This window comes from Trachypithecus francoisi, unplaced genomic scaffold (genome assembly GCF_009764315.1).
Source record: "Trachypithecus francoisi isolate TF-2019V2 unplaced genomic scaffold, Tfra_2.0 Lachesis_group5, whole genome shotgun sequence".
Classification (NCBI taxonomy): domain Eukaryota; kingdom Metazoa; phylum Chordata; class Mammalia; order Primates; family Cercopithecidae; genus Trachypithecus; species Trachypithecus francoisi.
The window spans coordinates 145,397,528-145,418,510 of NW_022681470.1; the positions used below are offsets into that span (position 1 = coordinate 145,397,528).

The 20,983-nt window shown below is 55.7% G+C and overlaps 1 protein-coding gene across 2 annotated transcripts; it reads right to left on the reverse strand.

Moving 5' to 3' along the window:
* Positions 1-14: 14 nt before the first annotated feature.
* On the reverse strand, positions 15-18,782 carry MPND (MPN domain containing). 2 transcript variants are annotated; one of them, XM_033195712.1, is made up of 13 exons: positions 18,653-18,782; positions 18,272-18,561; positions 16,457-16,693; positions 8,099-8,231; positions 5,734-5,818; positions 5,443-5,539; positions 4,817-4,889; positions 4,664-4,740; positions 2,621-2,789; positions 2,455-2,525; positions 1,873-1,962; positions 847-939; positions 15-184 (listed from the first exon to the last, which is right to left on the reverse strand). In XM_033195712.1, the coding sequence occupies exons 1-13, from the start codon at positions 18,657-18,659 to the stop codon at positions 98-100; spliced, it is 1,509 nt and encodes a 502-aa protein (XP_033051603.1). In that variant the 5' UTR covers positions 18,660-18,782; the 3' UTR covers positions 15-97. The 2 variants fall into 2 exon arrangements, with proteins under 2 accessions (XP_033051603.1, XP_033051604.1); XM_033195713.1 differs by lacking the exons at positions 4,817-4,889; positions 5,443-5,539; positions 5,734-5,818.
* Positions 18,783-20,983: the final 2,201 nt, after the last annotated feature.

Here is a 20,983-nt window from a genome sequence, read left to right on the forward strand (position 1 = left end):
GGGGAGACCCGCATGGCTGGCTGCTGCTTCCATTTCTTTATTACCTGAGCCCATCCGGACCCTCCAGACAACGGGAGCCCACCCTGCCCTGGGAGGCTCAGCTCCCCTGCTTAAGGAGGCCGCACACCTGCTCCAGAACGTGGCACAGGCTCTGGTCCTTGGGCGTCCTGCTGGCCAAGGAGAGCTGAAACAAGAGGCCTGGGCCTCAGGCTGCGCCCGGGGGTCCTAGCCAGCCCCGCACCTCACAGTCTACTGTCCAAGCCCAGCATCCTGAGTGAGCCCCCGAGACCAAGGCATAGGGCTGGGGTCCCGCAGCACAGCCTGCTGCTTACCCAGTGGGGCGGTAGGTCACCGGAAGGCCTGGCTCCCGGGGGCAGTGGTGCTGTGTGGAGGGGTGAAGCTTTCCTGCACGCTCCCGATCCTGCCCCCACCGCAGCCCCTCCCTGCCTGGGTTCCAGACACCCATGGGGATACCACAGCCTCCACAGCTAGCCGAGATCTGAGCAGAATGAGCCCCTTTCTATGCCAGGTGGAGGGAGACCAGGAACTACTACCCTGAGACACTCAGGGGTGGCCAGGACCCCAGGCCCTCTGCAGGGGAAACACTCCCAAACCCGCTGCTGGGACCTCATCCAGCACTGCAGGAGCTTAAAGCTCCATAGTCCAATCAAATCTGGCCTGCACCCTGCTGGGGTGGCTGCAGGGTGACCAGGGTCAGACGCACTCTGCCAGCTGGGCTGTCCTGGGCCGCTGAGGCCCACAGGGCTCGTTGCTGCCACCGTTCAGGCTGCCCAGGGGGCCCTTCCTGGAGCTTCGTTAGGAGGTCTGCAGGGACTTGGGGCTCACCTTAAGCTTGTCGAGGTAGGTGTGCTCCTGGCTCCAGGGTTCCTGGAGCCTCACGAGGTCAGGGGCACCCTTGTAGAACTCCACCAGCAGCATCTACAGGACAGGGGAGCATGGACTCCCAGGCTCCCTCCCAGCCGGAGGTGCACTGGCCCCTCTCCTGGGGCTCCAGTCTCAGGCAGTCCCGAGACATGACCCCAGTCACTAACAAAGCAACCACAAAGAGATGGGGGAGGCAGCAGCGTTGCCCAAATGGCTGCCACGAGAGGTCCACCTGGACCTGCACTCACTGAGCCCAGCTCTCCAGAACCACACGGGCCTGACATGGCCCCCTGGTTCGGCCTCATCCCCAGCAGCGACACCTGTGAGGTCACAGGTTTGATGAACTAGTTTGGGTTTTATTGGTTTTTTTCCTTGAGATGGGGGTCTCACTCTGTGGCCTAGATGGGTGCAGGGGTGCGATCTCGGCTCACTGCAACCTCCACCTCCCGAGTTCAAGAGATTCTCCTGCCTCAGCTTCCCAAGTAGCTGGGACTATAAGCACCCGCCACCACTCCTGGCTAGTTTTTCTATCTTGGTAGAGACAGGGTTTTGCCATGTTGGCTAGCCTAGTCTCAAACTCCTGACCTCAAGTGATCCACCCGCCTCAGCCTCCCAAAGTGCTGGGATTACAGGCGTGAGCCACTATGTCTGGCTTAGTTTAGTGTTTTTAAATGCACGTTGAACACACAATTGTTAAGTGTTCATCCAGGTACCACCCAAAGTCCCTGGGGTTTCTCTACTGGACAGCCTGGCAGAAGAGGCCAGCGCCTTGGAGAATAGCAGGTGGGGAGGTGAGGGAGAGCAGAAGTTGGGGCCGTGGCAAGGGCCTGGGACTCTGTCCTGAGTGATGAAGAAGCCCTGACCCAGGCCCCCAAGGCGCCACCAGCCATAGCTTCCCGAGCCCACCGGTGGGAAGCAGACCAGCCCGTCTTGTGTGCCCAGCTGCGCACTGCCAGCCCCCGCCTGCCCGCCCCGCAGTGAGCTCACCATCTCGTGAAGGATGTCATTGGTCAGGAAGCTGTCCTGGACGTAGGCCATCTCCACATCCATGGGGATGCCATAGTCACTGGGCCTTTGCTGGCAGGGACACAGACCAGTCAGAGAAGCCTCACTAGCCCCCAGCCCATAGCAGCTGGGGACAGCAGGTAGTGCCTGGGCTGGGAATGGGAGAGTGCACACCCCGGCCCAGCTCTGCACCGGGATCGGCACCTGGCGGTGGGACCAGGGAGGCAGGGTGGCATCCTCCCTCCGGGAGAGGCCCCGAAGAGAGCCAGGGCCCTGAAATGACTTCCCAGGGCTGACCTCTGACTTCGGGGCAGGCTTGGGGAGCGAAGCCAGGCTGGGTCAGGAAGGGAGCCCTCTTTGTGCCAAGCAGCCAGCTACCCACCGAGACCCCCCGCCCAAGCCCTCACCAAAGCCTCGGCAGGGCAGCAGTCATGTCCCCATTTCACAGAGAAACTGGGGCCCCAACTCTCCAGTGGAGCCTGGAACCAGGGGCCCCTGCCTAGTTGTGACCCAAATGCCCCGGTGCCCTTGGGCCCCCCAGGCTCTCCCAGCAGCCCCACCTACCTCGGGAGGAGGCATCACCCAGAAAGGTGAGATCTTGGACTCGGGGCCTGGGTTGCCAGAGTAGTAAGGGGCTGGCGGAGGAGAGGGAGAAAGGGGCTGGGCCTGGGAGGCTCGGCTGGCCCAGCATCCCCCCTCCTTGCTCCCCCTACCGCCCCATCCGGCATACAGCAGAGCAGGGCGAGGCAGGGCTGGAAGCCGTTGCTGGAGCCCTGCAGCCGCAGCTGGTAGTCCATCTGCGCATCGATGTCTTGCAGAGACGGCAGCGCCGGGCTGTGCGGGTGGCTGTGGTACCAGCCCACCAGGGACAGGCCCCGCAGGAACAGGCTCTGGTAGATCTGGGGACAGAGGTGCAGCTCAGGGGGCACAGGGGCCTGAACGGCTCTAGTGAGCTCATGCGGCCGGCCAGCCCTGAATAAACTCCTGCTGTGTATCAGGCCTGGGGACACAGTGATGACCAAGACAGGCCCTGCCCCCACTACCACTGAGTCCAGTGGGAGCCGGAGAGACAGCCAACAAATACATCTATTAATGTAAAAGATGCACCCTGCCACAAAGCCAGGACACGCAAGTCGTTTTCTTAACTGCTGTAGCCCAGCTGACGGAATAATGGTCACCACACAGTAAGCACTCAACAAATAGTTAAAAATAGGCTGGGCGCGGTGGCTCACACCTGTAACCCCAGCACTTTGGGAGGCTGAGGCAGGCAGATCACTTGAGGTCAGGAGTTTGAGACCAGCCTGGCCAACATGGAGAAACCCCTTCTCTAGTAAAAATACAAAAATTAGGCAGGTGTGGTGGCACGTGTCTGTACTCCCAGCTACTGTGGAGGCTGAGGCAGGAGGATCTCTTGAACCTGGGCAGTTGGTGCTGCAGTGAGCTGTGATTACGCCACTGAAGTCCAGCCTGGGCAACAGAGCAAGATCGTGTCTCAAAAAAAGGAAAAAAAGGCTGGGCGCGGTGGCTCAAGCCTATAATCCCAGCACTTTGGGAGGCCGAGACGGGCGGATCACGAGGTCAGGAGATGGAGACCATCCTGGCTAACACGGTGAAACCCCGTCTCTACTAAAAAATACAAAAAACTAGCCAGGCGAGGTGGCGGGCGCCTGTAGTCCCAGCTACTCGGGAGGCTGAGGCAGGAGAATGGCATAAAGCTGGGAGGCGGAACTTGCAGCGAGCCGCCGCCACTGCACTCCAGCCTGGGTGACAGAGCGAGACTCCGTCTCAAAAAAAAAAAAAAAAAAAAGGAAAAATAAAAGAATAGCAGCTGGCACTTAAAGTAGCCTTGAATAGATGAGGCCTGGCACTGAGCATTCAATATTGGCAGCCCTTCACCTTTTATTTTTTTAGATATAGGGACTTGCTCTGTCACCCAGGCTGGAATGCAGTGGCACCATCTCGGCTCACTGCAGCCTCAACCTCCCGGATTCAATCCATCCTCCTGCCTCAGCCTCTCAAATAGATGGTGCATACCACCATGCCTGGCTAATTTTTTTTTATCTTTTGTAGAGACAGGGTCTTGCTGTGGCCCCAGGCTGGTGTCGAACTCCTGGGCTCCAGCAAACCTCCTGCCTCAGCCTCCCTAAGTGATGGGATGCCAGGTGTGAACCCCCACGCCTGGATCCGATGACCTTTCATCGAAGCCACTCATTTTACAGACAAGGAAACCAAGGCTCTGAGAGGGGAGGGGGCTGGCAAGGTCTCAGCACCAGGGCTAGGAGATCCAAAAGCAGTGCTCTTAGGGCTGGGCGTGGTGGCTCACGCCTGTAATCCCAGCACTTTGGGAGGCTGATGCGGGTGGATCACCAAAGGTCAGGAGTTCGAGACCGGCCTGGCTAACATGGTGAAACCCTGTCTCTACTAAAAATACAAAAATTAGCCAAGTGTGGTGCCACACGCCTGTAGTCTCAGCTACTTGGGAGGCTGAGGCAGGAGAATTGCCTGAGCCCAGGAGGCGCAGGTGGCAGTGAGCCGAGATCGTGCCACTGCACTCCAGCCTCAGCAACAGAGCAAGACTCCGTCTCAAACAACAAAACAACAACAAAAAAGCAGTGTTCTTCACCCTTCACCGTGGGGTCCCAGGCTCAGAGGCAGGCATACTCACCTGCACACTTGCTGGGTGTTAACACTGCCAAGCCACTGGGCAGTTGCCAGGACAGCTATGTCCCTTCCCAACGCTCCCCAGAATGCCACCTCCCAGGCAGCCCCTCACCTCCTCTTCAATGGCAGCTGCAGTCTCTGCATCCCCGAGCCGGCTCCGACAAGGGAAAGCTCTGAGCACCGTCAGCACTGTGGGGAGGGGCAACTGTGACCCCGTGACCCCGGTCCCCCAACGCCCCCTACCCACCTGGCTCTGGATACCCACTCTGGCTGTTGATGTCCCAGCGGCCCCCCAGGTAACCCACGACCTCACTCCGCGTCAGGTGGCTGTGGAAATCCTGGGGAAGGGAGGGACGGCAGAAGACTGGCTCAGACTGTGGCCCTGCCCCAATGCTGGAGCCAGCCTGTGCCCTTATTCTCTTTTTTTGAGGCTTGAGTTTTGCTCTGTCACCCAGGTTGGAGGGCAGTGGCACGATCTCAGCTCACCGCAAACTCCACCTCCTCAGTTCAAGAGATTCTTCTGTCTCAGCCTCCCAGGTAGCTGGGATTACAGCCGTGCACCACCACGCCCAGCCAAGTTTTGTATGTTTAGTAGAGATGGGGTTTCAGTGTTACTCAGGCTGGTCTCGAACTCCTGAGTTCAGGTGACCCACTGCCTCAGCTTCCCAAAGTGCTAGGATTATAGGTGTGAGCCACCGTGCCTGGCCGTGCACCCTCCTTCATACATTTATTGAGCACCCACAGTGTAGCAGTAGCAAACAAAGCAGACAAGGTCCCAGCTCTCACGGAGCTGATACACAGGGGAGTCCCACCCGCTGCCCACCGACTGGGCTCCCCAGGCCCCTGCCCAGGCCTGGGAACCCCTTGCCCCTGGACAAGTGGGCCACACACCAGCAGGAACAGCACGTTGCTGGAAACAGCCACATTGAACGGCTGGAACTTGTTGATGGCTGCAAAGGATGTTACTTCCACCAGGGTGTGGGGGTTCCTGTAGGGGCCAGGAGGGTCACACAGTCTCAGGAACCCCCAGGCTCTTCCCTCGCCCCCACGCTGACTCCCCCCACCCCACAGCTCTGAGGATCTGAGGCTCTGTCCCACCCCCCACCCCTGCCCTTGCTACCCTCAGACCAGCAAGAGATCCAGGTGAGCTGGGGCACGGGCAGAGCTTGGGGTGAGTCTGACCTGGCCGAGTCACGGCTGCCCAGCATGCAGTAGCGGACCGGGACCCGGATCTTGCTGTCCACCCGCTTCCCTGGGGTTGTGGCCTCTGGGAGGAGAAAAAGGCAGGGTCAGTCCCTCCCCAGCCCAAGTTGGAACAAACTAGGTGGCCACTGGCTGTGGTGGTGCATGCCTATAATCCCGATGCTGAAGTGGGAGGATCGCTTGACCATGGGAGGTTGAGGCTGCAGTGAGCTGTGATCATACCACTGCATTCCAGCCTGGGTTACAGAGTGAGACTCTTGTCTGCAAAAAAGAAATTTTTTTTCACTTGGAAGCTGAGGTGGGAGGATTGCTCAAGTCCAGGAGTTCAAGACCAGCCTGGACAAGTTGATGAGCTCTCTGAAAAAAAAAAAATACAGGCCGGGCGCGGTGGCTCACGCCTGTAATCCCAGCACTTTAGGAGGCGGAGGAGGGCGGATCACGAGGTCAGGAGATGGAGACCAACCTGGCTAACATGGTGAAACCCCATCTATACTAAAAATAAAAAAAATTAGCCGGGCATGGTTGCGGGCACCTGTAGTCCCAGCTACTCGGGAGGCTGAGGCAGGAGAATGGCGTGAACCAGGGAGGCTGAGCTTGCAGTGAGCCGAAATTGTGCCACTGCACTCCAGCCTGGGTGACAGAGTGAGACTCCATCTCAAAAAAATAAAATTGGCCAGGCGCGGTGGCTCAAGCCTGTAATCCCAGCACTTTGGGAGGCCGAGACGGGTGGATCACGAGGTCAGGAGATCAAGACCATCCTGGTGTACACGGTGAAACCCCGTCTCTACTAAAAAATACAAAAAACTAGCCGGGCGAGATGGCGGGCGCCTGTAGTCCCAGCTACTCGGGAGGCTGAGGCAGGAGAATGGCGGGAACCCGGGAGGCGGAGCTTGCAGTGAGCCGAGATCGCGCCACTGCACTCCAGCCTGGGCGACTGAGCGAGACTCCGTCTCAAACAAAAAAATAAAAAATAAAAATAAAATAAAATGGCCGGGCGCGGTGGCTCAAGCCTGTAATCCTGGCACTTTAGGAAGCCGAGATGGGCGGATCACGAGGTCAGGAGATCGAGACCATCCTGGCTAACATGGTGAAACCCCGTCTCTACTAAAAAATACAAAAAAACTAGCCGGGCGAGGTGGCGGCGCCTGTAGTCCCAGCTACTCGGGAGGCTGAGGCAGGAGAATGGCGTAAACCCGGGAGGCGGAGCTTGCAGTGAGCTGAGATCCGGCCACTGCACTCCAGCCTGGGCGACAGAGCGAGACTCTGTCTCAAAAATAAATAAATAAATAAATAAATACAAAAATTAGCCAGGTGTGGTGGTGCACGCCTGTGGTCCCAGTTACTCAGGAGGCTGAGGTGAGAGGATCACTTGAACCCAGGAGGTCGAGGCTGCAGTTAGCCATGATTGCATCATTGTACTCTGCCTGGGGGACAGCAAAACCCTGTCTCAAAAAAAAAAAAAAAAAAGGTACAGTGGCTCATGCCTGCAATCCCAGCACTGTGGGAGGCCGAGGCAGGTGGATCACCTGTGTTCAGGAGTTCAAGACCAGCCTGGACATCATTGTGAAACCCCGTCTCTACTAAAAATACAAAAGTTAGCCAGGTGTGGTGGCATGCACCTATATAGTCCCAGCTACTTGGGAGACTGAGGCAGGAGAATGGCTTGAACCTGGGAGGCAGAGATTGCAGTGAGCCGAGATCGCGCCACTGCACTCCAGCCTGGGCAACAGAGCGAGACTCCATCACAAAAATAAATAAATAAATACATATAATAAAATAAAATAGGCCGGGCACGGTGGCTCACGCCTGTAATCCCAGCACTTTGGGAGGCCGAGGCGGGCGGATCATGAGGTCAGGAGATCGAGACCATCCTGGCTAACACAGTGAAACCCCGTCTCTACTAAAAATACAAAAAACTAGCCGGGCGTGGTGGCAAGCACCTGTAGTCCCAGCTACTTGGGAGGCTGAGGCAGGAGAAAGGCGTGAACCTGGGAGGTGGAGCTTGCAGTGAGCGGAGATCACACCACTGCACTCCAACCTGGGCAACAGTGCGAGACTCCGTCTCAAGAAAAAATAAATAATAAATAAATAAATAAATAAAATAAAATAAAATAAAATAAAATCCAGCACTTGAGCTTGAGAAGTCAGGCAGCGAGTGAAACTGGGCAGTGGGACTGTCTCCAGCCCAGGCCTCGCCGGGCTCCAGACTCAGGGCCCAGCTGCCTCTCCATGTCTCCATCTTGGGGGTCCTAGGGGAAAATCAACGCTCGACCTCTCCCCAGCCTCCTCCCCAACCCCAGCTGTACCCGCCCCCCAGCCTGCTTCCCCTACCCACGCCTCTCACCCAGGTGGGCAGGCTCTGAAGGGTTCTTCCCCGGTGGTCTCCGACTCTTGTCCTCTGCTGAGACCCCCGCCAGAACGTCCTCCTCCTCCTCTTCCATCAGCAACTCCTCCTCCTCCGCTTCACTGGCCGGGCTCTGGAGGGGTTAGGGGTCGGAGACAGCGGTGGAACCCTCGGCTGGGTGCCCCCCAGTCTCCCTACTAAGTCCCACCCCAGCCCTTCGGCCTAAGCTGTAGGTGCCATTGCCCCAGCTGACCACTAGAGGGAGGGAGGGAGCAGAGAAGGTCTTAAGCTAAGACCTCACATTTTATTCATTGATTTATTTGTAATTTATTTATTTATTTCTTTTTGAGACGGAGTCTCGCTCTGTCGCCCAGGCTGGAGTGCCTTGGCGCGATCTCAGCTCACTGCAAGCTCCGCCTCCCGGGTTCACACCATTCTCCTGCCTCAGCCTCCGCAGTAGCTGGGATCACAGGCGTGCGCCATCATGCCCAGCTAATTTTGTATTCTTAGTAGAGACAGGATTTCTCCATGTTAGTCAGACTGGTCTCGAACTCCCGACCTCAGGTGATCCGCCCACCTCGGCCTCCCAAAGGGCTGGGACTACAGGCATAAGCCACCACACCCGGCTGACCTCGCATTTTATAATACAAGCCCTGCAACCTAGGGTGAGCACCGTAGTTATGCCTAGTGTTCCATTATTGGAACGCCAAGCATATGGGAGCTATTTACATCCAACTGCTCAAAGTCTTCACCAAGGTCTGATTGCAAAAATTCAAAGAATTGCAACCTCAGGCATAAATGGGTTTAAACTCTCTGAACTCTTTCTTTCCTTTTTTTTTTTTTTTTTTTTGAGACAGGGTCTCACCCTGTCACCCAGCCTGGAGTGCAGTGGCACGATCTTGGCTCACTGCAACCTCTGCCTCCCGGGCTGAAGCCATTCTCCTGCCTCAGCCTCTTGAGTAGCTGAGAGTAGTTGTCCGCCATCACGCCTGGCTAATTTTTGTCTTTTTAGTAGAGATGAGGTTTTGCCATGTTGGCCAGGCTGGTCTCAAACTCCTGACCTCAAGTGACCCACCAGCCTCGGCCTCCCAAAGTGCTGGCATTACAGGTGTGAGCCCGGCCGCCAACTCTGTTCTTATCTGTAAAAGGGCACAATGACTTCTGACCCCATGAATGACCCCATGCGGTCATTTCATCAGGGTGAAGTGAAATCATGTGCACAAATCATTTAGCATACACCCAGATGCTCTGTTCATCGAGTGAGCTAGCACCATACATAGATGATTTTCATGTCTTTCAGTAACCTTTCCTCCCAGCCGGGCACGGTGCTTCACGTCTGTAATCCCAGCACTTTGGGAGGCTGAGGTGGGTGGATCACTTGAGGTCAGAAGTTTGAGACCAGCCTGGCCAAAATGGTGAAACCCCGTCTCTACTAAAAATACAAAAATTAGCCAAGCATGGTGGTACACACCTGCAATCCCAGCTACTCAGGAGGCTGAGGCAGGAGGATCACTTGAACCCGGGAGGCGGAGGTTGCAGTGAGCTCAGATCACACCACTGCACTCCAGCCTGGGTGACGGAGCGAGACTCTTGTCTAAAAAAATAAAAATTAAAACTAACCTCTCCGCCAGTTCTGTCCTAAACCGCCCCTGTGGAGGTGACCTCTCTGGGTCACATCTCAGTTCCTGTCCTTGTCACCTTCTCGGAAGCATCTGACCCGGCGCATCCTCCTACCTACAGGGACATGGTCCTCACAGGACCCCCGGATCCCATGCTCGCCTGGCTCCCTCTCACCTCCCCTCTCCCTGTTGCTGGCTCCAGGCTGGGTTTTCAGGCCTCCTCCTTCCACACCCCTCCCAGGTGGCCTCGTCCCCTCTCAGGGCTCCAAATCCTGTCTACACCCAACATTGCCCACGGTCCTGTCTCCAGCCCAGGCCTCGCCCAGCTCCAGACTCAGGGCCCAGCTGCCTCTCCATGTCTCCATGTGGGGCCTCACAGGGTCACACTCAACACAGCCATGCTGGGCCCAATGAACACTCAAATCTGCCCTTCCCACATCCCCCAGTTTTGGCAGCTCCATCCACCCACTTGCTCAGGACTCCAGCATCTGATCTATCAGCAAACCTGGCGGATACACTTCCAGAAACACCTGGAAACTGCCCACTTTTTCCCTGCTTCGTGGCTGGCCTGGGCCACTCCATCATCCCTCACCTGGACCAGCTCCCTCACCTCTGCCCTAGTCCCTGGATTCCCACCCTCACCCCCGACAGTCTAGTCCCGGCAGCAGCCACCAGAGAACGCCTGTGAGCACCTCAGTCAGATCCTGTCCTTCCTCTGCCTGCAACATTCCATGGCTCCCACCTTCCTCCAGGTCAAAGCCCAAGTTCTCCCCATGACCCACAGGGCCCTGCATGACCAGCCCTGTCCCCTTCCCATCCTCCCCACCTCCTTCTCTCCCCTTTACTCACTCGGCTCCAGCCACACAGGGTCATCGCTGTTCCTCCAACACACCAGGCAGAGTTGTGCCCCAGGGCCTTCGCAAGGGCTGTTTCCCAGAAGTCTTCGTAACTCCCTCCCTCCCTCCCCACCTTCAGTTCTCTGTTCAAATGTCACCTTCTCAGTGAAGCCTGCCCTGACTACCTTCTTCCCCCACAACTCCCACCCAAAGACAGGGGTTTTTGACTTCTTTGCCCTCTGCTTTATATACAGTGCCTACAACAGGGCTTGCGCACAGTTGGCACTTCCTGAATACATAAAGAATAGTTTCCTGTGTCAACTTAGCTAGGCAACAGTGCCTGGTAATTTAACGGAACACTGATCTAGGCATTACTGCGACGGCATTTGTTACACGTGATTCACTTCTACAGTAAGGTGACTTTCAGAAAGCACATTGCTCTTGACCAGACTCCACGGCTCACACCTGCAATCCCAGCACTTTGGGAGACAGAGGCGGGCGGATCACCTGAGGTCAGAAGTTTGAGACCAGCCTGGCCAACATGGTGAAACCCCATCTCTACTAAAAATACAAAAATTAGCTGGGTGTGGTAGTGGGCATCTGTAATCCCAGCTACTCAGGAGGCTGACAGGAAATCGCTTGAACCCAGGAGGTAGAGGCTGCAGTGAGCCGAGATCACACCACTGCACTCCAGCCAGGGCAACAGAGTGAGACTGTCTCAAAAAAAAAAAAAAAAATTTTACGAAAACAGACCCAGCCGGTCTTGGTGGCTCACACCTGTAATCCCAGCACTTTGGGAGGCTGAGGTGGGTGGATCATCTGAGGTTGGGAGTTCAAGACCAGCCTGACCAACATGGAGAAACCCCGTCTCTACTAAAAATACAAAATTAGCCGGGCGTGGTGGTGGGAGCCTGTAATCCCAGGTACTCGGGAGGCTGAGGCAGGAAAATCGCCTAAACCCAAGAGGCAGAGGTTGCGATGAGCCAAGATCGCACCATTGCACTCCAGCCTAGGCAACAAGAGCGAAACTCCATCTCAAAAAGAATAAAATAAAATAAAATAAAAAACAGAGCCAGTCACTACCATCTCAAAAAGAATAAAATAAAATAAAATAAAAAACAGAGCCAGTCACTGAGCCACTGAGGACTTTGCAGCCTCACCTTGAGCACCCTCACTTCCCACTGCTCCATCCATACCACCCACCTTCTCCCACCACCAATGCCTTCCACAGGCCGTTCCCACCAAGGAAAAGGAATTGTGGCTGGTTGCAGTGGCTCATGCCTGTAATCCTTGCACTTTGGGAAACCAAAGCAAGTGATCACTTGACGTCAGGAGTTCGAGACCAGCCTGACCAACATGGTGAAACCCCATCTCTACTAAAAATACAAAAATTAGCTGGGTGTGGGGGCGCATGCTTGTAGTCCCAGCTACTGGGGAGGCTGAGGCAGAATTGTGTGAACCGGTGAATGGGAGGTTGCAGTGAGCCAAGACCAGGGCACTGCACTCCAGCCTGGATGACAGAGCGAGACTCCATCTCAAAAACGGAATTGTATCTTTCATCCACTATCCAGAACCTCCACTCTTTCGACCCCTTTGCTGATGCAAGTAACAGTGATGACCTGCTTCTTGCTGGCACTGAGGATTGTATCCATATAAGAATTCAAGAGTCCAGGTGCGGTGGCTCACGCCTGTAATCCCAGCACTTTGGGAAGCTGAGGCAGGTGGATCACGAGGTCAGGAGTTCAAGACCAGCCTGGCCAAAATGGTGAAACCCCATCTCTACAAAAAATAAAAAAATTAGCCAGACCTGGTGGCGGTCACCTATAATTCCAGCTACTTGGGAGGCTGAGGTGGGAGAATGGCGTGAACCCAGGAGGCAGAGGTTGCAGTGAGCCAAGATTACGACACTGCACTCCAGCCTGGGCGACACAGCGAGACTCCATCTCAAAAAAAAAAAGAGGCCGGGCGCGGTGGCTCAAGCCTGTAATCCCAGCACTTTGGGAGGCCGAGACGGGCGGATCACGAGGTCAGGAGATCGAGACCATCCTGGCTAACACAGTGAAACCCCGTCTCTACTAAAAATACAAAAACTAGCCGGGCGAGGTGGCGGGCGCCTGTAGTCCCAGCTACTCCGGAGGCTGAGGCAGGAGAATGGTGTAAACCCAGGAGGCGGAGCTTGCAGTGAGCTGAGATCCGGCCACTGCACTCCAGTCCGGGCGACAGAGCGAGACTCTGCCTCAAAAAAAAAAAAAAAAAGGCCGGGCGCGGTGGCTCAAGCTGTAATCCCAGCACTTTGGGAGGCCGAGACGGGCGGATCACGAGGTCAGAGATCGAACCATCCTGGCTAACATGGTGAAACCCCGTCTCTACTAAAAATACAAAAACTAGCCGGCGAGGTGGCGGGCGCCTGTAGTCCCAGCTACACGGGAGGCTGAGGCAGGAGAATGGCGTGAACCCGGGAGGCGGAGCTTGCAGTGAGCTGAGATCCGGCCACTGCACTCCAGCCCCGCGACAGAGTGAGACTCCATCTCAAAAAAAAAAAAAAAAAAAAGAGAATCAACAGAGAATGAAGGAAAACCCTTACTACTGTGCAAGAGATCAGGCCGGTCGCGGTGGCTCAAGCCTGTAATCCCAGCACTTTGGAGGCCGAACGGGCGGATCACGAGTCGGAGATCGAGACCATCCTGGCTAACACGGTGAAACCCCGTCTCTACTAAAAATACAAAACCGAGCGGCGAGGTGGCGGCGCCTGTAGTCCCAGCTACTCGGGAGGCTGAGGCAGGAGAATGGCGTAAACCCGGGAGGCGGAGCTTGCAGTGAGCTGAGATCCGCCACTGCACTCCAGCCCGGGCGACAGAGCGAGACTCCGTCTCAAAAAAAAAAAAAAAAAAAGAGATCAGTGACGATTATGATAAAAAGAAACTAGTGAAGGTGTTTAAGAAGAAATTTAGGCCAGGCACGGTGTCTCACGCCTATAATCTCAGCACTGTGGGAGTCCGAGGGGGGCAGATCGCAAAGTCAGGAGTTTGGCAACAGCCGAACCAACATGGTGAAACCCCATCTCTACTAAAAATACAAAAAGTAGCCAGGCGTGGTGGTGCGTGCCTGTAATCCCAGCTACTCAAGAGGCTCAGGCAGGAGAATCATTTGAACCCGGGAGGTAGAGGTTGCAGTGAGCCAAGACTGCGTCATTGCACTCCAGCCTGGGCAACAGAGCGAGACTCCGTCTCAAAAAAAAAAAAAAAAAAAAAAAAAAGGCCGGGCGCGGTGGCTCAAGCCTGTAATCCCAGCACTTTGGAGGCCGAGACGGGTGGATCACGAGGTCAGATGATCGAGACCATCCTGGCCTACACGGTGAAACCCCGTCTCTACTAAAAATACAAAAAAAAAAACTAGCTGGGCGAGATGGCGGGCGCCTGTAGTCCCAGCTACTCGGGAGGCTGAGGCAGGAGAATGGCGTAAACCCGGGAGGCGGAGCTTGCAGTGAGCCGAGATCCGGCCACTGCACTCCAGCCTGGGCGACAGAGCAAGACTCCGTCTCAAAAAAAAAAAAAAAAAAAAATTTGCAATTTGCCTGCCTGCAATGATGCTGTAATTGAGCATCCAGAATATGGATAAGTCAGTTGGGTGCGGTGGCTCACGCCTGTAATCCCAGCATTTTGGGAGGCTGAGGCGGGCAGATCATCTGATGTCAGGAGTTCGACACCAGTCTGGCCAACATCGTGAAACCCCATCTCTACTAAAAATACAAAAATTTGGCCGGGCGCGGTGGCTCAAGCCTGTAATCCCAGCACTTTGGGAGGCCGAGATGGGCGGATCACGAGGTCAGGAGATCCAGACCATCCTGGCTAACACGGTGAAACCCCGTCTCTACTAAAAAATACAAAAAACTAGCCGGGCGAGGTGGCGGGCGCCTGTAGTCCCACCTACTTGGGAGGCTGAGGCAGGAGAATGGTGTAAACCTGGGAGGCGGAGCTTGCAGTGAGCTGAGATCCGGTCACTGCACTCCAGCCTGGGCGACAGAGCGAGACTCCATCTCAAAAAAAAAAAAAAAAAAAAAATTAGCCGGGTGTGGTGGTGGGTACCTGTAATCCCAGCTACTCGGGAGACCGAGGCAGGAGAATCATTTGAACCAACCCGGGAGGCAGAGGTTGCAGTGAGCAGGATGATGTCAAGGGTCAGGGGATTTTTGCCACTGCGCCCGGCAAGTTCATGGGTATTTTTTCGCCACCGCGCCCGGCAGGTTCATGGGTTTTAAGTGCTTGTGGCTCACTGAAGCTTAAGTGAGGATTGCCTTGCAATGAGTAGAATTTCCTTTCTGTCCTTTGTCACAAGTTTAAAAACCTCACAGCTTGTATAAGGTAAGCAGTGTGGTCTGCTTTTAACGGGGACTAGTGTTAACGCCTTCATGCAATAAATTTCATACATAAAAAGTTTATAAAAACATATGTACAAAAAGAAGAAAGGACATTACTCTTGATACTATGAGTGGGCTTTATCCAATTGGTTGAAGGCCGTAAGAGCAAACACAGAAAAAGAAACAAGATTCTGCCACAAGACTACAGCATCTGCTCCTGCCTCAGTTTCCTGCCTGACCTACAGATTTCACACATGGGCACTATTAACATCTCCATTTTGGGGTTTTGTTTGTTTTTGAGATGGAGTCTCACTCTGTCGCCAGACTGGAATGCAGTGGTGTGATCTTGGCTCACTGCAACCTCCGCCTAGCAAGTTCAAGCGATCCCTCTGCCTCAGCCTCCCAAGTAGCTGGGACTACAGGCGTGCACCACCACATCCAGCTAATTTTTGTATGTTTAGTAGAGACGAGGTTTCAGCATGTTGGCCAGGATGGTCTCGATCTCTTGACCTTGTGATCTGCCTGCTTCGGCCTCCCAAAGTGCTGAGATTACAGGCATGAGCCACTGCACCTGGCCTACCATCTCCATTTCACGTAAGAAAAAAAAAACATTGGCCGGTGCAGTAGCTCACGCCTGTAATGCCATGACTTTGGGAAGCCCAGGTGGGAGGATCACTGGAGGCCAGGAGTTTGAGACCAGCCTAGGCAACATGGTGAAACCTCACCTCTGCTAAAAATCCAAAAATTAGCCAGATGTGTTGGCAGATGTCTGTAGTCCAGCTACTAGGAAGGCTGAGGTGGGAGGATCGCTTGAGCCCAGGAGGTGAAGGCTGCAGTGAGCCGAGATGGGGACGCTGCACTCCAGCCTGGGCCACACAGTGAGACCCTGTCTCAAAAAAAAAAAAAAAAGAAAAGAAAAGAAAAAAACTAAGGCACACAAAGGGTTCTTGGCCAGTTCACCTGGCTGGTGAACACTCAAGCAACGTCTATTATTATAGCATTTGAAGTTCCCCAGGGCCCCTCTGGTCCCTGCCAACATTTCCAGCCCCCTCAGCCACCCACAACACCAGCACGTCTTTCTTCTTGCCTACGTGACTTTGCATATGCCATTCCATCCTTCTAGAAAGCTCTTCCCTAGCCAGGCGTGGTGGCGGGCGCCTACATTCCCAGCTACTCAGGAGGCTGAGGCAGGAGAATGGCGTGAACCCGGGAGGCGGATCTTGCAGTGAGGCGAGATCGCATCACTGCACTCCAGCCTGGGCAAGAGTGAGACTCAGTTTCAAAAAAATAAAAAATAAAGAAAATAAAGCCCTTCCCTTCAAGTTGCTCTGAAAAACTCCTGCTCATCCCTCAAAGCCCAAGCTTCCATGTCCCCTCTCTCCACCCCAGTCCTGGAGGGATGGAAGAGGCATGTCACATGGTAAGGGCTCCATCCGTGTTTGTATATATTACTATAATACCTCCTCCTGAGACAGCTGTGTCATGCTGGGCACCCCTCATTCCACAGTGACCTGGGCGGCTTCCTGGAGGAGGCTGTAGCACATACCTCATCAGCAGCAGTAGCAGGCGTGTGCAGCTGGTGCAGCCGGAGCCAGGTGGCCTTGTACTTGTCCAGTTTCTGGCCTTTGTACTTGACAGAGGCCCAGCCACAGCCCGACTTCTTGGCAGGGTTCACCAGCTTCTTGCAGTGAGTGGCCCAGGCGCTGGGTGAGTTGAAGATCTGCCCGGTCTCCTGCCACATGATCCTTCCGTCCGGCTGCAGGTCGCCCAGGAACTTCTTCCCCTGCAGTGACAGTCAGCTGGCTGGGCCTGGGACCAACATCCACCATGCCTTCTCTCCCGGGGTCCTCCCTAGCCCCACGCTCCCTGAGGCATCCCTTTACAGGACTTTCAGGAATGCCTCCCAGGCTGGCTGCAGGGCCTCCTCAGTGCCTGGGAGTCCACTTCCACACACCCGATCAGCCTGCACGAAGCTGCCCAGCAGGTATCTGCAGCCCGCCCACCAGGACCAACAAACCCCTAAGATCAGGGACAGGGTCTGTCTGTCTTGATCACTGCTGTGTCTCTAGGATGCAACACACTCAGCAGTTGCTCAATTCAGAAACTCCCATTCACAAGGTGAACAACGTGCTCCCATTCACAAACAATAATGATAGCAGTAATAGTAATAATACAGGGCCGGGTGCAGTGGCTCACGTCTGTAATCCCAGCATTTTGGAAGGCTGAGGCGGGCAGATCACCTGAGGTCAAGAGTTTGAGACCAGCCTGGCCAACATGGTGAAACCCCGTCTCTACTAAAAATATAAAAATTAGCCAGGCATGGTGGAAGGCACCTGTAATCCCAGCTACTCAAGAGGCTAAGGCATGAGAATTGCTAGAACTGGGAGGCAGAGGTTGCAGTGAGCCAAGATCATGCTACTGCACTCCAGCCTGGGCAACAGCATGAGACTCCATCTCAAAAAAAAAAAAAAAAAAAAATGCCGGGTGCGGTGGCTCAAGCCTGTAATCCCAGCACTTTGGGAGGCTGAGGCGGGCAGACCATGAGGTCAGGAGTTCGAGACCAGCCTGGCCAATATAGTGAAACCCTGTCTCTACTAAAACTACAAAAAAAAAAAAAAAAGTGAGCCAGGCGTGGTGGCACATAGCTGTAGTCCCAGCTACTCGGGAGGCTGCGGCAGAAGAATCACTTGAACTGGGAGGCAGAGCTTGCAGTGAGCCGCGATAGCGCCACTGCACTCCAGCCTGAGCCACAGAGCGAGACTCTGTTTCCAAAAGAAAAAAAAAAAGGTAATAATACCGACCACAAATAAAGCACTTAGCATGCGGCAGGCGCCTGCTAAAGGCTTCATTCATTTCACCCTCCCCTAATTTTCCCATGGTGGGGAAATATTCCATTTTACGGCTGGGAAACTATAAGAAGGCCGGGGTGTTGCCCATCTGACCCTGCACGGGTGGTGGCTCCTTTCAGAGCCTCAGTTTCTCCTTTGTGGGATGGGGTGTTTGGAAATCTACGTCCTCCCAATCAGAAGGACCTGTCTGTGCCTCAGATTCCCCTCTCCACATGGGGCTTGTCCCGCAACAAGAGCTCCGGGCGTCAGTGTCCCCTCCACCGGAGCTCCTCCAGCAGGAAAAGAGCTCCGGGCCTCAGTTTTCCCTCCCCACACTGGGGCTTGTCCTAAAGCAAGGGAGCTCCGGGCCTCAGTTTCCCCTCGCCACACCGGGGCTCGTCCCTCAGCAGGGAAGCTCCGGGCCTCAGTTTCCCCTCCCTACACTGGGGCTTGTCCTGCAGCAAGGGAGCCCCGGGCCTCAGTTTCCCCTTCTTGCCCGAGCCGCGATGGGACGAGGGAGGCGGGGTGCTCACCAGGTAGTAGATGGACAGCACCCCGGCGCCGGGCTCCAGCAGCGCGTCTTTGAGGAGCACCCGCAGCGTGACCGCGCGCCTGGTGAACGCGCCCCCCGGCCCGCCGCAGCCCCCCGCCCCGGCCCCGCCGCCGCCGCCGCCTCCTCCGCTGCCGCTACTGCCGCCGCCGCCACTGCGTCCGCCGCCCACTCCCGCATTTGACCGCTCGGGGTCTTCGGCCTCCGCTTCGTCCTCGTCCTCCTCTGGCGCCTCCTCGCCCGCGCCGCCCGCCGGGGACAGCGGCTCCGGAGCTGCGGACAGCGAGAGGCTGCAGGGAGGCCGCGCGCCCCCAGCAGCTGCAGCCCCGCGCCCCGCGCCTCCGCCCCGCCGGGCCCGCCGTACCTGCCATGGCCGCGCCTCCCCGCGTTCGGAGCCCCAGACTCCGGCTTCCCGGCACGTGACGCGGCCCCGCCTCGGGGAGGGGAGGGGCCCCCAACCATTGGCCGCCGCCGGCGTCGGGGGAAGGGCTCGGTGCGCTGGAGTGGGCGGGGAAACTGAGGCCTCGGGGCTGTCCACGCGGGAGAGACCGGGAACTCAGCCCTCCGGGAACATTCGGCAAACTGACGCTTGAAGCACCGCTCCATGGGGACGGGGTGGTGACCGGGAGCTCATTGGTGCTAATGGGAAAACTGAGGCCTCGCTGTCCAGGGATAGAGGTTGCAAGGTGGAAGCCTGGGGCGGGTGCGCGAGTGGCTCAGCCTGCTGCAAGGAGAGGAGAAGCTGAGGCCTGCGGCCACCGCACTTGAGAAACTCAGAGGCCTCGGTCTTTGGGACCAGGGGAGAAATTGAGGTCCGGGGGAACAATGCAGACTCCAATAGGCAACAGCCTCGCGCAGACACAGGTGGAGTCAAAATGCTCAAGCCAGCCTCAGTCGCTAAAGAATTAACTCCCACCCGCCCGGGCGGCCCTCGACTGATTCCGTGATTGGACCGTAGCGGATCCCGCCAGCCAATGATAAGAGTCCCATTTATTTCACCCTCAACCAATCGATAACAAGCTGCTGCATTCCCGCACCAACCAATCCGTATTAACTGTCTGATTAAACCAACTCGGATTTGACCAATGGGCAGACGTCCACATAAGCCAATCAGCAGAAATCCTTAGTTCTGAGCGCAAACCATCAGAAGCAGGAACCGGACTTACCAGCCAATCAGCTCCGGGTATAAGGCCAGCCGAGTCCAGCCCTCCATACCCTTGGGCGGAGCGGGGGGCGGGGCCGGGCTGGTTGCGCGCCGAATCAGTGCAACCCCGGCCTTTGTCACCTACCTTGAACTTCGTCCTCGACCCTGTCTTGGGACCTTCGTCCCCGTGCCTGAGCGCTGGGATTTCCCTCAGTCCCTGGCAGGGCTGAAAGTCCAGGATGGGGACTTCCTAAAGCTCCGGGACGCCGTGGAATGGGCTCAAATACGGATGGCTTTGCCCAGACCGCAGTCGGGAAGTGGGAACTGGACAGTAGGGGTGCGAGGGAGGCTCTCCAGGGTGCTCGGGAATGTTCTCAGGAAGAAGACTTAACATAGAGCAAGCGCTGGGTACATGTGAACTATTGTTGTTATTATTATTATTATTGTTCAGCCCAGGCACCCTTTAGGGGCCCCACCCTGACTGTCCAGCCAAGAACGGGCATCCCCAAGGCCTCCAGACTCAGCATAGCCCAAACCGGCCTCAGCTTATTTCCCCAAGTCCTTACACACTTTCTCTTTGGCTTTTGCCCGTCCCCTGCCTTCCAAAACCCTGAGCCACACCTCCAGCCTCTTGCACCCGAATCCTGGCCGAATCCTGGCCGTCGTAATGGGTCTCAGGCCTCCAAACTCATGCCCCACCGTGTCGGTCTTCCACCGTTGCCCCACAGGGCTCCTTCTAAGATGCACCTGTTAACCACTGTTACCACCTGCCTCCCGTATTATTATTTTTTCTTTTTTCTTTTCTCTCTTGTTTTTTTTTTTTTTTGAGACGGAGTCTTGCTCTGTCACCCAGACTGGAGTGCAATGGTAAGATCTTGGCTCACTGCAACCTCTACCTCCCAGATTCAAGCGATTCTCCTGCCTCAGCCTCCCAAGTAGCTGGGACTACAGATGCACGCCACCACACCCAGCTAATTTTTGTAATTTTAGTAGAGAAGGGGTTTCACCATGTTTGCCAGGCTAGTCTCGAACTCCCAACCTCGGGTGATCCACCTGCGTAAGCCTCCCAAAATGCTAGGATTACAGGTGTGAGCTGTTGCGCTCAGCCTATTTTCTTTTCTTTTGGAGACAGGGCCTTGCTCTGTCTCCCAGGCTGGAGTGCACTGGTGCAAGCATGGCTCACTGCAGCCTTGGCCTCCTGGATTCAAATGATCCTCTTGCCTCAGCCTCCAGAGTAGCTGAGACAACAGGCGTGACCACCATGCCTGGCTAATTTTTAATATTTTTGTAAGAGAAGGGGATCTCACTATGTTACCCATGCTGGTCTCCAAGTCCTGGCCTTAAGCAATCTTCCCACTCAGGCTCCCAAAGTGTTTGGATTACAGGTGTGAGCCACCGCACCCTGCCCCCCTCCCATGCTCTAAATCCTCCTGTGGCTCCACATTGCCTTACACAAATACAATGAAAACTAACGACCCTGGCTGGCCGCGTGGCTCCCGCCTGTAATCACAGCACTTTGGGATCACTTGAGGTCAGCAGTTTGAGACCAGC